The following is a 16,041-nucleotide window of genomic DNA, read 5'->3' on the forward strand; positions in this document are numbered from 1 at the left end:
ACTGTATACATTGTGAAGACGAGAAGCCTTGTCCTAAGTTTCAGTGTACGTCGTTATCCTGTAGACACTCTTCAAATAAAAAGACTCACTGTTAAAAAAAACCCAGCATCTACTAAAACTTCAGCATAAAATTGATCTGATCAAAGTGAACCGATCGGTGCTACACTAGCAAAGATTGTTAACTGTGTGTATATTTACATGGTAAACTTCCGCTTGTATTTATATGTACTTTATCATTATGGAAGACAGTCATCAGTTTTAAAAATCTCAATAAACACAACCTGGAAGCATGAGACAAATTGTACGTCACTTCCGGTACCGCCGCTCCAGTACCATGCATCATAAATCACTTGTTTAAACTTAAGATATAATTTGACCTTTGGCATTAATTGCTAACATTGGCTATATCAATGCATACAAGCTGCCTCTGCCTTTTTATCACTAGCAGATTCACAACCATCTCCGAAGGAAACGCCTCAACTGAGTTCATGTAAACGAGTCTCATTCCAGATGTGGTTGAATACTAAAATGATATCATGTCCCATGAACTGTGCCGCTATTTCTGCCTTTTGACGCATTCTGCTCATAACAGGAGGACGTCCTGTCCTTTGTCATAATGCTATTCATTCCTCTGCCACATCACTTGTGATGTTATTTCAGCCTCTTGACATACTCCGTCGAACAGCAAGGCGTCCGGTTCTTTGTCATAATGTTATTCATTCCTATGCCACATCAATTGTGATGTTATTTCAGCCTCTTGACATACTCCGTCGAACAGCAAGGCGTCCGATTCTTTGTCATGATGCTATCTTTGACGTCAGTCAGCACTAGGTGTCGGGCATGTCTCTTCCAAAGTATTTTCTAAGATGACCGACCTTCTTTTGCACCACACGCCAGTTTTTAGTTGTCATTTTACTCACAATGTCACCGAATCTAGACGGTGCTGCCTTCACAGCTTATCTGCTGTCCACTCCCTCACTATTAAGATTTTCCCTTGTCCCTCTTTTCTTGTCATACTTGATGTCCCACTACATGATACCGAACTTGACTTTTGTGTCACTGTACATTCCTAGACATGTACTGGTTTCCAGTGGAAGGTTTACATGTAGTTTGATGATTGTGTTCTAAAACCCGGCACTGCTAATTGAACTCGGGACACCCAATCGTAGAGTTGACTGCTGATAATCCTCTCACAATACCTCAACGGCCATCAAAGGGACCTCCTGCAATTCTAAATAAACAACATCTCGTATATCACATCATATCAGAGAATTCTCTGAGAAATGCATTCACAAAAAAAAATAAAAAAAATATACCAAAGTTTAGGAAACATCTTAGTTTATAATGTATAAAACATCCTTCTAAAATGAATAGTGTGTTGCTAATATAGTTGATAAAATGTCATATGCAATAGAGATATCTTCTGAGATTAATATTCTGTGAAAAAGTTGAGTGTAACAATATACATGTCATGTGTATGTACATATCATTTGTTAGAGTAGGTGCAAGGGTAGATCTACTACGTTAGGTAAACATTGTACGGGTGTGGATACGAATGCTTCAATCCTGATATCACTTCAATAATAACAGTAATGAAAATGAAATGTGTTATGCACAATAAAAGAAAACAAAACAAAAAAGGAACATTTCGTACGAGTAGAGGCCATAAAAACACGGGTATTCCGTCTTTGCGTATTGCAAAGTTATCTGCTCTTGGGAGCAGGTATTGATTGTTACGTCATTTGTTTGTGAGAGTAAAGTCATCAATCTTTGAGAAAACGACGTAATTTTATCACACAAACCAATGACGTAACAATCAATACCTGCTCATAAGAGAAGATAACTCTGCAATACGCAAGGACGGAATAACAACTTAATCGACATGTCGATATGACTTCGTATTCCTTTGATGTCCACCACCTTCGTTCGTCCGCTACTCTGTCTGATTCTTCATCACGCGGTGCTGTTATTGCCATTCGCCTAGCTCTTCATACCATTGTTCTGCTTATTGAGCTCTCCGGCATTATAATAAAACACGTGCATTCCAAGCTCGTCAGAGATGTCGCAATGTGTTTCAGCAGCCGATTTCGGAATGAAAACAAATATAAACGTCACACGACAACGGTCTATCAATCACAGTGAACGAGACCAAACTAATTGCCGGATATCGTTGCATGGAATGATATGGACATGATCATGTCAATTCAATCCGATCTAACAATTAGAAATATCATATTTCCAGTTCTGCACAATTACAATTAGTGACAAACCTATGGCCGGACATACCTTGACTGGTAGAAACACACATTCGACATGAAGGAGGAAATACATTTCGGCGCCACGTGTGTATAAATCTGAAAATTCTGTCGGATGTAATAAATAAATAAATAATCAATTCACTAATTCAAAAACTATTTATTCAAATATTGTTTTTCTGTTTCCTAGATATATTTTAAAGAAATAGCTTTAGAAGGTATTTCATTTATAGGATGAAAGCAAACTTTCATTGAAAGGATTGGACCATATCCAAAACCGTCAATGTTGGAATGTAAACAACGTTTGGTTCATCATCAATTGCATTCATACAGACGTAAGTGTCATTCACAGTTGTAAAGGAAACACGTTGTACTTCATTAAATATCATTTTATCCCGGCAAAGATACTTTTCTAAATTTTTGATATCTAAAAGAAAGACCGCCTTTTTGTAAGGAAATAGTTTAGTTTCAGCTTAGTTGAAAAAGAATTTTATTCGTTATCAAGCATATTAATTACAACATACGTATGATTGTAGAATGATAGGAAACAAGTTTAGAGCTGATATTTATTCCTCTCCCAAAAACATTGGCCAGTGATCTTTCATTATAACACACTAACACCCTTCAAATACTTTAAGGAAAGAATAAAGAAAACAAGAAAGAATAAAGAAACCAAGAAAGAATAAAGAAACCATGAAAAAATAAAGAAACCAAGAAAATATACCAAAAGAACATTAACAAGACGAGACACTTTCCGTGTAACCTGTCCTATAGTTTTATAGTTAATTATGGCAATGTAATTAGACTTAAGATGTGCATGAGGAGGATCGTCTTTATTAGAATCAGTAGGAGTTACCGCCCCACTGTTTGACTTTATGAACATGTAGTAGAGGTCGCTTTTGCTATCAGTTTCCAAAAAGGTTTGCCAAGCCCACATCCAACATGTCGAATGTGGAACAGATGTGCCGACTGGCGAACTCGGTTCCTTAGATATCGAACACACGTGTCTCGGATTCCATGTACAGCTCGTAAACGTGAGTTGTCTACACACATAAGCTACTGTATGATTCCACATATCTGTAGACACAAACAATTCGGGAATCATTCAAGTGAGACCACGGCCGGGTAGGCTATATATAGAATATATCATTTCTGCGCTATAAAGCCTACATATATGATATGCACAATACTTATCACTACTGGTATAGTAATATATATATATATGTTATTGTAATACAAAAACATGCAATACAAAACGCCTGTGTACCTATCTAATTATGATGCACCAGACGGTATGTGTCGCTACGCATACAATCGATATAATGGTGTATGGTGTTACATAGCTAGTTTTAAAGTGCACTAGATTTTTTTTTACCACAATGTCAACACAGGGAGAAATTTATAACTAAAGGTTCAAAAACACAAACAGACAACAGCAAGAAATAGGAAGCTTTAAATATAAAAGAGACGGCAGAATGACATGTTATTTATAGCTCTAATGTTTTTGGGGTTTAAAACGGGTTTACAAATCTTTGAGCTTACCTAGCTGTATGTCGAGTGTGCAATATCAGAGAAAAACTTCTTCGATATTTTATTAAGTGAATATTAAAGATTGAGGAAGGTTAGATTTCCTACTTTTCCTGTAAAGTTGATATACTTCACTTATTTAATTTAGTGAAATAGAGATATTTCAACAAGACAATTATGACATCATATATATATCCCCCCAAATACGTTATTGCATTTAAAACGTAAATGTAGAATCTATAATCTTTCCAATGATAAACCATTTGCGTTGGAAATGAATCAAATAACTCTCCGTAATTGTTAATGTTGAAATGTAATAAGTTTTAAAAAGTAATATAATTGTGACGTCACAGAGACAATAACTATGCACTACTTATTTTAAAGAACAAGTGTTATACTTTCTATATATTGCAATTGGGTGAGTAATGAATAAACACACACCAGATATTGCAATTAAATGTGCCCCTACCCTTTAGAATATTTTCACCGCTTTTGTCTTACCTTCAGTGTGCGATGTTCCACAAAGTGCCCCGCTGCCTACTTTCTAACAACTGGCTATTCACTCACTCTATGACAGGCAGGCTTTTGGGAAGTTATGGTATACCTCCCCGGTAGACTACTCTCTAGCTCAATAGCTACATTATGATATTCTTTGTAATTGTGAACACCACACGAAGACCGTCCTAATTGTTTACAAATAGCAATAACGATAACATATACGGTTATTCACGATTTTGTAAATAAGCCATTCAGTTTCACTTTTAATAATGTGGAGTAACAATACTAAAACTATGGTAGATTTTTGTTGTACTTTTTTGTTAGACCTTTTATCTATTTTCAGAGAACGCATTCTACAAAAATAACGACCAGAATCATGCTTTTCCAAAACGTCAATGACAACGAGAAAGGGAGTATCAACTACTTTGAAGCGTTGTTGGATATCGGCAAGAAAAATGCGACAATTTCGAAGGAAAACTTTGTTCTAAATTTGATACTGCCGATATTGCCGGTAGCAGAATCTGTTAAAGAATCAGAAGAAATGTTGAAAGAAGAACAGTCATTTTTGTTTTATGGCAGAAAAATCAGTTGTGACATGCAGCTGCTAGTTGGAAGTAGCACCGATGGTCTGGCACTCCCGGAAATCACACACATCCACAGATCCAGATCATACAATGAAGTTCAAGACGAGGACATCCTTTATATGTTTCCTTTCCTCAAGATCGATCCTTATCATCGTCGCGCCTTTGCTAGACCTGTACCCATAAGTGGTCGCCATGGTTACGTCAGGTTGAAATTCAACTCAGACTGGTTGAATCAAAGAAAACTTTATTACGATCATTACTATATGATCAACCGCTCAAAAAGTAGTTTTGAAAACGGAACAGAGTTCGTAGATAGCGAAGGATTTGTCCTGCGAAGAAATCTTACAAGAAAATTGAGAAAAGAAATGAGATTAGAAATCCACGATAAAAACAACGAAGCAGAATTTATCCGAATCAATGAAGGGAGAAATGTCTCTGTGGAATATTCACACCACGGCCCAGCACTGACCGCCAATGTTTGTGAGGAAACTTACAATTTCCATCGTTCAAAGGACTATGTGATGGCGCTCCCTCATCCAAGCTGGCCTGTAGAGGCAGCGGAATGGCAATACAGAACTCGCACATGGCCTCCTGTTGCAGTGATTAATGCAGCCATGAAAGGTGGCTGTCATGTCGTCCCCAAATGTCACAAGAACAGTAAGGATCCACGTGAGTTTATTCTGTCCTTCGGTTTAGCATCAAGAACCGTTGCACATGCCTTGAGCATTTCACAATTCCGCTGCTACAAATTGTTCAAGTACTTATTTCGCTTTCACATCGATAAAGTCAAACGTGGTTTGTCAACGTTTCACTGCAAGCAGACTATGTTCTGGTTATGCGAAAAGTGTAACCAAGACGAATGGACGGAATATAATCCTTTTGAATGTGTACAAGAGCTTCTCCGCCAATTGGAAGCCTTCCTTAGATCTCACAATCTGCCAGATTACTTTATCCGCGAAAACAATACGATAGCTCATATCAGTGCTGCGTCCGTGATCGCCACGACGCGTGAAGTTACGAAGGTTCGCGAGAAATGTTTGACGATCATCTTGGGGTTGACCGAGACGAAACGGTTCCGTTGGCTGTCTAGAGATATATCCCTAGCGTCATTGCTGTCACCATGCCTATCTGCAGACAGGCTAACAAAGCAAACCATAGCTGTGACCCTTTTGGAGTATGTGTCCGAACTGCTTGACAAAAGTGAAATATCCATGGTTTTTTACCTACTGGGGATTGACATGCATCATGAAATGAGGATGGAACAATTCATTGAACTCGTAATTAAGCGACTGGAACAGGTTCTTATGCTTGGGCTCGACATGAATATCACATGCTGCGTATATGGCTTGTTAGCGTCACTGTACCATCAACAAGCCATTTCAGTTCAACACAAACCTGGAGTCGGTTACACTCTGATCGACAAAAGTCAACATTTATTTGATAAGATTCTTTCACACGTCGATAGACATATCTGGATTTATGGAGAGTATTACAATCTTTTGTCGACGACAAAACAACATCAATTGATTCTTGAACATTTTGCCGCTCAACTTCTTTCGCATACGTCGTCGAGAAAAGTGATGTTGTACCAGGGAGGTATTTACTCCTCCATATATTTCCACAATCGTCTCACCATGGACTTGTGTGTCCAGCAGGCCATCGTTGACTGTCGTGTACCGAGCACAGCTTTCTTGTTTTTCAAAATCATACACACATTGATCGTCCTAAACACGAATCAACCCGGTAGCCATCCGTCCTATCATGATACGGCAATGAAAGCCTTGAAGCGGTTTGATGTTTGGACCAAATCAAAAGCTCTACGGTTCCCTGAGCTATGTGATGAACACGTGCAAGTATTGCTGGCCTACAGTTACGATTGTGTCGGAAGTCCCGTTGGCGCGGACAGGTATTTCGAGAAGGCCGCCAGTTTTGGACTGGATTACAAAGACGAAGATGAATCTGACGACCTCTTGATCAGCACTCCCGTTATCATACGTCTACGCCGGATCGCTAAAGAACAGCGGACGATAGACAACAAACCTTATAGCAGGCCCGTCAAACAAAGAAAAGGTCGAAGTGCAAATACTTCATTGCGATTTGGGGAAGTACAGATCAACCCTTTCGTGCATGGCTAGGCTACCTGCGCATCAAAGAAGAGGCAATTATATAAACTGACCACAGTTCAATACTTATATTTACGTTTCCTCTGACTCTTATGTTCTTTTTTAACTTACTATTCATATTTAAAATTTAAAATTCCCGCCTTATCGAAAGTCCACACAAATTCGTTCAATGGTTGAAACAGCGTGTTGCCGCGTGCTGATTGGCAAACAAAGTAGTATTTGAAATTTTAACAAACAAAATTGCGTATGATATGTCGATAGGGTGATTTAAGTTTATCAATAGAACTCTGTGCTGAAAGATAGATTTGAAATTGTTTCAATTTTCCTCGGAACACATTTCGCGCTTGGATAAATACAGTGAACACCGTAAATCCGACCTTGCCCTCCACGAGGGAGTTATTTTTGGAAGTTAGATGAGCAAAGAGAAAAGTTCGAATTTGTGAAGAATCCAGACGTGAATTTATTTGCTGTTTCTATGGGAATCTGACAACAGTCGGTAGATTCTATAACATCCTCGTTATTTGACATGTCGTCAGAAACTGAGGAAACCGTGGCTGTGATACCCGTGAAACTGATTGCGTTTGAAGCGAGTAATCTTGCGACGGAGCACAGGGGTTCGTTACAAATGTCTGAAATGTTTATGTGTGCTGTGACTCATATCAGTAGGTCTGTTACATATGTGTCAGTTGGTCTATAGAAAATGTGTATTTCAGGCATTTGTAACGAACCCCTGTTGATCAGTGCAGTGTAACAGACGATATTTCTGATAAATTGCATGAGAGTTTTTTTTTTTTTTTTTTTATATTTTCTTTTTTCTTTTGCACATAAATTTACAATTACATTGTCAAGTCTCACAATGCCCAGCGATATTTCAACAGACGTCGTGTTTATTTACATAGGATATTGTAGTTCCGGTCAGTGTTGTATTAATACGCTAAGAATTGTGTCTCGTGCTGCATGGTAATTAAAGTCGCATCAACGACACCGCTTTCAAAGAGGCTATATAGTGACAATGTCATGCAAATGATAATATAACACTGTTAATACCTGTTTAAAGTTAGTGTACAAAGACGCTTTCATTGAGCTTGATGTTCTTAGAGAGAAATGTTTTTAATGTCAGTTTTTTTTTCTGGTTATTTATTTGGACCCACTGCCGATATTTAGGGACAGGCTACTTATATTTAGGTAACACCACGAAATAAAATCGATGGATTTGTTGACACCATTACTTCTGGTTATTTATTTGGACCCACTGTCGATATTTAGGGACAGGCTACTTATATTTAGGTAACACCACGAAATAAAATCGATGGATTTGTTGACACCATTACACTACGTGGGCTTTCTGTTGTGTCCTTTCTCTAACGTTTTGTTTCTTTGGCGTCCTTCAACCATTGCAGCCCGATAGTCTGTAGTTTCGCCAAAAAGGAGAGAAATAATCAAAATAATGTTCCTATAAGTAAAAAGTCAGATTCAGAATTCAATAAACCAAATGAAATAAACTCGATTGGACTTAGATCTAGGGTTCATGCAGCTAGTAATGGTTGGAAGAAATTTACTCTGCGGAACTATTCTGAAAAGAAAATAACTCATTTATTTATTTTCATTTCTGTTTTGTTGTTGTAAGCGATTAACTACATAAAGCATCATAATGTGTTGATCAGATAACTAAACAGTTGTTTCATGCCCTCTCAATCTGTTGGATTAGCCCAATGCAAGGTTTCCCGTTGCCGACAGTTTACTTTCAATATGCTGAACGGACCTCGTGAAATCGGCCACTTGTGCTTGTAATTCAAAATCGTGCTTTGTGGGTGTTACAAGGACAATGATTGGCTTATCTTATGAATTGCAAAAGGCAGCGTTTACATTACGGAAAACTACCCTAACGTATTCTCTAAACTGTAATAAGGACTCGCACAACTAAATCAACAAGTGTTTCATATGTTTGTAGTTCCTATCTAAAATCAGTTCCGGCTAATTACAGGGCCAATGAGGAAGTTTTATAAGGAACTGATGACAGATTTTTAGATAAATGAAATGTTCAGGTATTAAACTTTTTAAAAATGTATACTTTTGATATATTTACATGTCTTTGTGTTGATTTGCACAGGGGCAAAATGTCTGGGGGCGTTTTTGTTTTGGTCACCAGTTTTGCTTGTAAACTTCCGGTTGACAACTTCTTGGCGCTGTGACACTCCCATATGCCACTAAACGTACTAAAAAGTCATTTTGTAGCCTTTGCAAGGTATGTATTTATGAATCGAGACCGTTGTCACTGGTGTTGAACTTCAAATATTAGAGTTATTAGCTAAAATGTTTGGTAATTACATACAGTAAATGATTTAGTTTTGCGAATCCTTTAAAGATATCCATTTTAAAATCAGTTTTCGCTATTGTTCATGTTTGTGAAATATTTGCAGCTGCTGATCAATCTTAAAAAGAACATAAATGGTTAATTTTGGGTGTTGGATTGAGAAACAATGTCATTTCAACTTAAGACGCACTTGATGACACCTTAATATCTTAATTCACATCCTGATAGTCTGTTATCAAAAGAACCCGGACGTTTTATTATAACCTATCTGTATTGTCCCAGATCAATGTCATTCTATCGAATTCAACTGGAGTACATGCTATATTAGATTACGTAGTTAGGACCTGACGAAAAACACGCAAATTCTGTCGGTAATTTTCTATAGGCAATTTTTCAGACAAATTACGAGAGTCTTTTCGGTTAAATTTACTAAAACCATAAAACTGGCGTGCAGATGGGTACTTCATAAGATACGAATCATAGAACATGGAAAATTCCAATTAACCTGAACTATAGTGTACAGTAATGTGTGTTGGTTTGGTACGCAAAGTACTTTTTATCAGGCGTTTACAGAGGCTAATCTCAGCATGGTAACCATTTCAAAACGCACAGCTTACAACTCTCTGGTGTGCGAATTAAAATAAACCTTAGTGTTCTCATTTTTGAAAAAAACACCCATTTAGTGTCCTCTTTTTTATCTGTCTGCTTTTTCGTGATATTGTATAATCAGTCAAGGTGACATTTTATTAATGTTTAATACTAGTACAAAAGCTGCTTTAGTAGTAACTACCATGTAGTAAAGTGGGTTTTTGTTCAAATATTATTTTTTACTTACAGTGTATGTGTTCGACAAATTTAGCATGTCATTGCATATTTTGCTGTTTTAAAGTATAGAGCACATGTAAGGCTAGAGTGTTGATGATACAGCTAAACTGTCTGGACATCATGTTATCTATTGCACTTAAGTACTTTATTAAAATGTTTTGAAAACTTTTGTTTTTGTGACAGGAAAACTACACAATTAATCTAGCAATAAGGTTTTTGTTTTGCGATTTAGATAAGACATCGCATTGTCTCATGAAAAGTATGATAACATGTTTATGTAAAATGCAAATATAAACGATATCTATTACACCCTTTCAAAAATCGTCTAAAGTATAATTCAGTCTCACTTGGTACGTATCCATTTTGTCATATCTGTACTATGACAGACTTAATCTATGTTTTGGTAAGTTCGTTATCAGTACAGTAAACCTACCGGATTGTAATCAATAGCGTAAACAAACGCCGACATCTAGGTCCGTATTTCCGAGCACCTGACCTGTTTATCAGGGTTGTACCTTTTGACCTCAAATGTGTAAATAAGCGCCATATTCGTTTCGCTCAACCCTTTCAAGTCCCGTCCTTGATCAAATCGGATTCGGCAACTGTAGTTAGTACGGTTTGTTAACGTATAAGAATAATCCGCCAAGCACCGTCAGACACCGATGCTCAGCTATACTTGGTAATACTGATAAGAGTCAATAAACTAAGTCCTATTTAAGATTGTCAAGTGCAGTTTGTATATTTCAGTGATGCAATGTTTAAAATTGTGAAAAAAATCTGCAGAGATCGTATGCAGTTTTCTTTTATTTCATAACAGTGTCGAAAAATCGTATTACTGCCATAAATGTAGCTAAAAGATTGGGCACAAGTTACTCCAACATTATTAAGCCCTCTTCAAAAATTGTAACAAACAAATAAAATGACAAACAAAGAAGATGCACAAAACGTATTCAAGTTTGCTTTAAGGTTGTTCTTCGTTTTGTTTTGGATAGGTTAACGTTTACAAGGTTTACTACTTAGAAGCTATCGCTGGTTTTATATGAAATATCCATCCGCTTGACAAGTTAGGGGCATTCTCACCTCTGCCTTAAGTGGACGTCCTCCGACAAGATATAAGGCCTCTACATCCATTCTTTAATACTAAAATCTATGTGTAACGAAATGTCCATCAACTCGACAATAAACGTTCTTTTCTATATCATGATTGCCTTACTTTTCCTGTGCTGGCATATATATTGGTTTGAAGACTGTTGTATTCGCAAATCTAATTGCCATGTGCATGCTATATCCATATATCTATCGGCTTTAGAACTGCGTGTATTTGTCGTTTTATTTGCATGAGGACTGTTGTGATTACCTATATATTGGTATGGGAATTGCTGTATTGGCCTATCCATTGGTGTATGGAGGACTGCTGTATTGGCCTATTCATTGGTCCCCGGAGAACTGCCGTATTGGCCTATTCATTTGCCCCTTGAGGACTTATGTAACGGCCTATTCATTGGTCTATGGAGGACTGACTGTTGTATTTGCTTATTCATTTGCCCCTGGAATACTGCTATGTTGGCCCCTTCATTGGTCCACGGGGGACTACTGTATAGGCCTATTCTTGGTCCAAGGCGGACTGCAGTATTGTCGTATTCATTGGTCATACACAGACTGCTGTATTGACCTATTTATTAATCTCAATCGGCCTGCTGTATTGACTTTATCATTGGTCTTAGTCGGCCTGCTGTATTGACCTTATCATTGGTCTTAGTCGGCCTGCTGTACTGACTTCATCATTGGTCTCAGTCGGCCTGCTGTATTGACCTTATCATTGTTCTAAGTCGGCCTGCTGTATTGACTTAACATTGGTATCAGCCGGCCTGCTGTATTGACCTTATCATTGGTCTTATTTGGCCTGCTGTATTAACCTTATCATTGGTCTCAGTCGGCCTGCTGTAATGACCTTATCATTGGTCTTAGTCGGCCTGCTGTATTGACCTTATCATTGGTGATAGTCGGCCTGCTGTATTGACATATTTATTAGTCTCAATCAGACTACTGTAACAGCCCGTCATTGGTCCCAGGAGGACCGCGGTATTGGCCTTTTCATTTACCCTTGTGTGACTACTGTAATGATCTGCTCATTGGTCCCAGGAGGACCGCTATATTGGCCCTTTTATTTACCCCTGTGTGACTCCTGTAATGATCTGTTCTTTGGTCCCAGGAGGACCGCTGTATTGGCCTTTTCATTTACCCCTGTGTGACAACTGTAATGATCTGTTCATTGGCACCAGGAGGACCAATGTATTGGCCTTTTCATTTACCCCTGTGGGACTACTGTAATGATCTGTTCATTGGTCTCACGAGGACTACTGTATTGACCCAGATAATGATTCAAAAGGACTGCTGCACTGACCTATGCATTTGTGTGAAAGGACTGTTTTATTGACCAATGTATTGGACCCAAGAGAGCTGCTGTATTGGAACTTAGCACTCGTTACAATGTTTATAACAATATGCAATTGAATGGGGTTAAGCCAAACATAACGTAGTTAATGCGATAAGTAATGACGAGACGCTCATTCGGAGTATTGCTACATACCTGGATAAATTGTAATTGTCAGCTAAAGTTGGGTAAAGCAATGTTGTTTCAAAGATAAATTTTTCGCGCAAAACTTGAGATTCATTTGAGATATGAATTATCGTTGCCGATCATAGGTCAAACGTTTATCAAGTGTAGATTACAGTTGTGTAAACGATTAGTAAAAAACATCATGTATGTATTCAATTGTTTGTCATGGCCTACATTAAACTGTATCTCAAGATCAATATCATTGTGTCGTTCTGATACGGAGAGGGCTCATTGATGATCTCTTTTTTTTGGTAAGAAGTAGACTGTACCTGTTTACAGACAGACACTTTATGGCAGACCCACTGAATCACAGACTGCTATGTATCATTAATATTGGGGGCGTTGTTGAGGAGAGATTGTTAGAATAACCAATACATTGAAAACTTAATATATATCGGCAGTCTGATCTGGTAGATTCCTAGTTCTTTTAAACCGAGCCAGACTAGCACGTCAACGCACGCGGTTGTTTCGGCCTACACCTATGTCGAAATGCAGATTTTTAAAACTTCTTTTATAATATAATTTAACATAGATAAGGGTAATGTGAGATGTGTTTAAAAATTAAAAAAAATAATGAATGATTAATACTTGATAATATATATATAAACTAACTTGTTTTAAACAAATATGAAACAAGGTTTTACAACTTTTACACTATTGTTGGCCCGTATTTTAGCGCGCGGGGAGTCTTATTGTGTGAGGAAAACGGAGTACCCGGAGAAAACCGACGTGATCGAGCAGGGGAGCCCATACCTTATTACGACCGATCGGAGAGAATCGAACCCCGGCCGCCTTGGTGAGAGGCAAGTGCGCTATCCACTGCGCCACCCGATCACTCGTTTATACATAAGTATTTGTTATCTCTACGGCTACATCTGACATAACCACTTACATGTATATACTATTTTATAGACATATAAATATCTCATTATATAAGGCAATATCGTTGTGAGCAGTCCTGATTGTCAACTTTCTACTTTGCTAACAGAAATAGAGATTTTGGCTTTTCAATATTTTTCAGTTATAGCAGGACAAGTTTTGTCTTGCCTTGTTTTGACTGATAAATCACCACGTTCAAAAATACCAAACTGAATTTCGATTTGTTGAAAACCAAGAGAATCTATGCGGGTTTGATTACTGAACATATTTAATATTTAATCTTTCCCTATCGAAGCAAAACTAATATTTGACGATTTCAGTTAGATTACTCAGACTTTTGGAGACAACGTTCCATAGTTATAATGTCAATCCACGAAATAGAGTGAACAAAGGTGTATGTCAGCTCTCTCTTAAATATGCTGCATGCTCTTTTTCATCGATTGCCTAATTATTGGCCCTTTTTGTTACAGCTTCATTCACCAGGAAGAAGAAATCAATCTTTTGAATGAGGAAGCAATCGACAAATATCGGCTGAATCCGATACCTTTCTTTACGGAATATGCCGAATTGTGAGGAGTGATTAGAAAGTAGGTAATTCTGAATCTGACTAAATATACTATAAGGTAGCCAGTCTTCTTGTATACAGAACCAGTAACTATAAGTAGACCTGAAATATAGAACAGTAGCATTCCTGGCAAATTGGAAAATTTAACCGTGTCAACTATACGTCTAAACCAATTAACTGTTTTAACTAAGAAGGTAAGAAATGCAGCACCCAAATACTTTTTATACAAGGTTTAAAATAGTTGTTATGCGTCATATTTGGTAGTAGTTTTATTGTAGTAGTAAGATACCAAGTCCTCCAATAGGGCTCTTAAAGTACCGGTCCTCTTCTGATGGACGGATGAACCGAAAGGATAAAAGAAATGAAGAACTGGACTGAACTGAGCTTCTAAGTCTCTTAACTACTCCTTCGGTTGTATTTATATATCTTTTTTTCTTCTTCTAAGTCATTTTATTTGTATTTTGAGAATACATTCAGTAATATCTACAGCCCTCCGTCATACGGTTAAACTGCTATTTACGTCACTATCTGTTTGGTGTTTCGTTATTCGCCCTACAGTATCTATTACATAGTTACAAAGGTGCTATCACATGTGTGTGTATTGTGCTCATCTTTTGAACAGATACACAATATTTATAAATGGGTAAGTACTGGGTCTTCAAAACGGCTATATAACTTCTGAATATTTACGCGAGGTATTTATTGTAATTTTAAACATCGTCATTTGTTAAAATTGCACTTCACGAAGGGACGAAGCTGTAAAATACACAATATCCTAAGCGAAATTTATGTTGCTGCACGCATAAAAACGTTAAATGACGTTGATACATATCATATATCAGCTTAAGTCCAAGGGGTTCCCAGGGAGGCCGGACTAGGGGACTGCTACTCATCTGCCAAAACAATTGGGCATACTGAGACTCGAGGAGGTCTGGAGTCTCCTCCTCTGTGCCCCAGCCCTTTATTCTCAAAAATAATTTGTTTTGTAACATCCTATTCGAATAAATGAATAAATGAATAAAAACTAAATAAATAGAAAACGTCTTTACGATAACAGCTTCGTCACCTCGTCATGTGCAGTACTTTAATGCTATGTTTAAATAACAGAACGGGGGCTACATGTACGTATATAAATGGTATCTAGAAATTTTCCTTAAAATAACAAACCAATCATTAATTACAAGTTGCAGCTATTTTCATAAGAATAATAATTATATCAGAATTATATTAGCCCTGGTCATGACATTATGGCATGAATAGTCGTTTCTCTTCCTTTCATTAATTCTGTCGATCATCCCCTCCCGCTGTCATTTAACTATCATTAGCTGAATTATATACAGATATATGTATGTTTTCTTCGGCTCACAAACACTTTTTAAAAATTGTTACAGGCGTCGGTATTTTCCATACCACAATGTCAAATGTTGTTAAAATATGGGACCGATTTCAAAAGCAATAACGTCTGGACCTGTGTTCATGAAACCGTTCTCACGCTCAAGCATGGATTCTGTGCTCAAACCAGCATTCTAGTTACTCACTTCAATCATGTTAAGCGATCGAAACCTCAATTGTAAACACTGAAAACAGTAATGGGCTAAGTCCCTATAGCTTTTTTCAAAACCATTGACATAATAAGATTTCATTTTCATTTCATAACCGAAACATGAAATTAGGCCTCAGCACAAAATCTATGCTTGAGGACGAGTACGGTTTCATGAATACAGGCCCTGTTTTAGGCCAACCGTGTCATAATGAATTCATTTTATTTTGAGGAAACTGGAATAGTCGGCTAAAAATGATATCATTATTTTAATTTGGAGGAAGTTGACTTCCCGATAATATAGTCGGCTT

General features: G+C 37.4%; 1 protein-coding gene across 1 annotated transcript; it reads left to right on the plus strand.

Moving 5' to 3' along the window:
- The first annotated feature begins 3,153 nt into the window (after nt 1–3,153).
- LOC110443168 lies at nt 3,154–7,404 on the plus strand. The gene is made up of 2 exons (XM_021487211.1): nt 3,154–3,289; nt 4,624–7,404. Exon 2 carries the CDS (start codon nt 4,657–4,659, stop codon nt 6,997–6,999), a length of 2,343 nt encoding a protein of 780 aa, XP_021342886.1. The 5' UTR covers nt 3,154–3,289; nt 4,624–4,656; the 3' UTR covers nt 7,000–7,404.
- Nucleotides 7,405–16,041: the final 8,637 nt, after the last annotated feature.

Source organism: Mizuhopecten yessoensis, unplaced genomic scaffold, assembly GCF_002113885.1.
Source record: "Mizuhopecten yessoensis strain PY_sf001 unplaced genomic scaffold, ASM211388v2 scaffold716329, whole genome shotgun sequence".
In the NCBI taxonomy this organism is placed as follows: domain Eukaryota; kingdom Metazoa; phylum Mollusca; class Bivalvia; order Pectinida; family Pectinidae; genus Mizuhopecten; species Mizuhopecten yessoensis.

Excerpts from the sequence above, each read along its gene's own strand:
- LOC110443168 (XM_021487211.1), top strand. The coding sequence starts at position 4,657 with ATGCTTTTCCAAAACGTCAATGACAACGAGAAAGGGAGTATCAACTAC.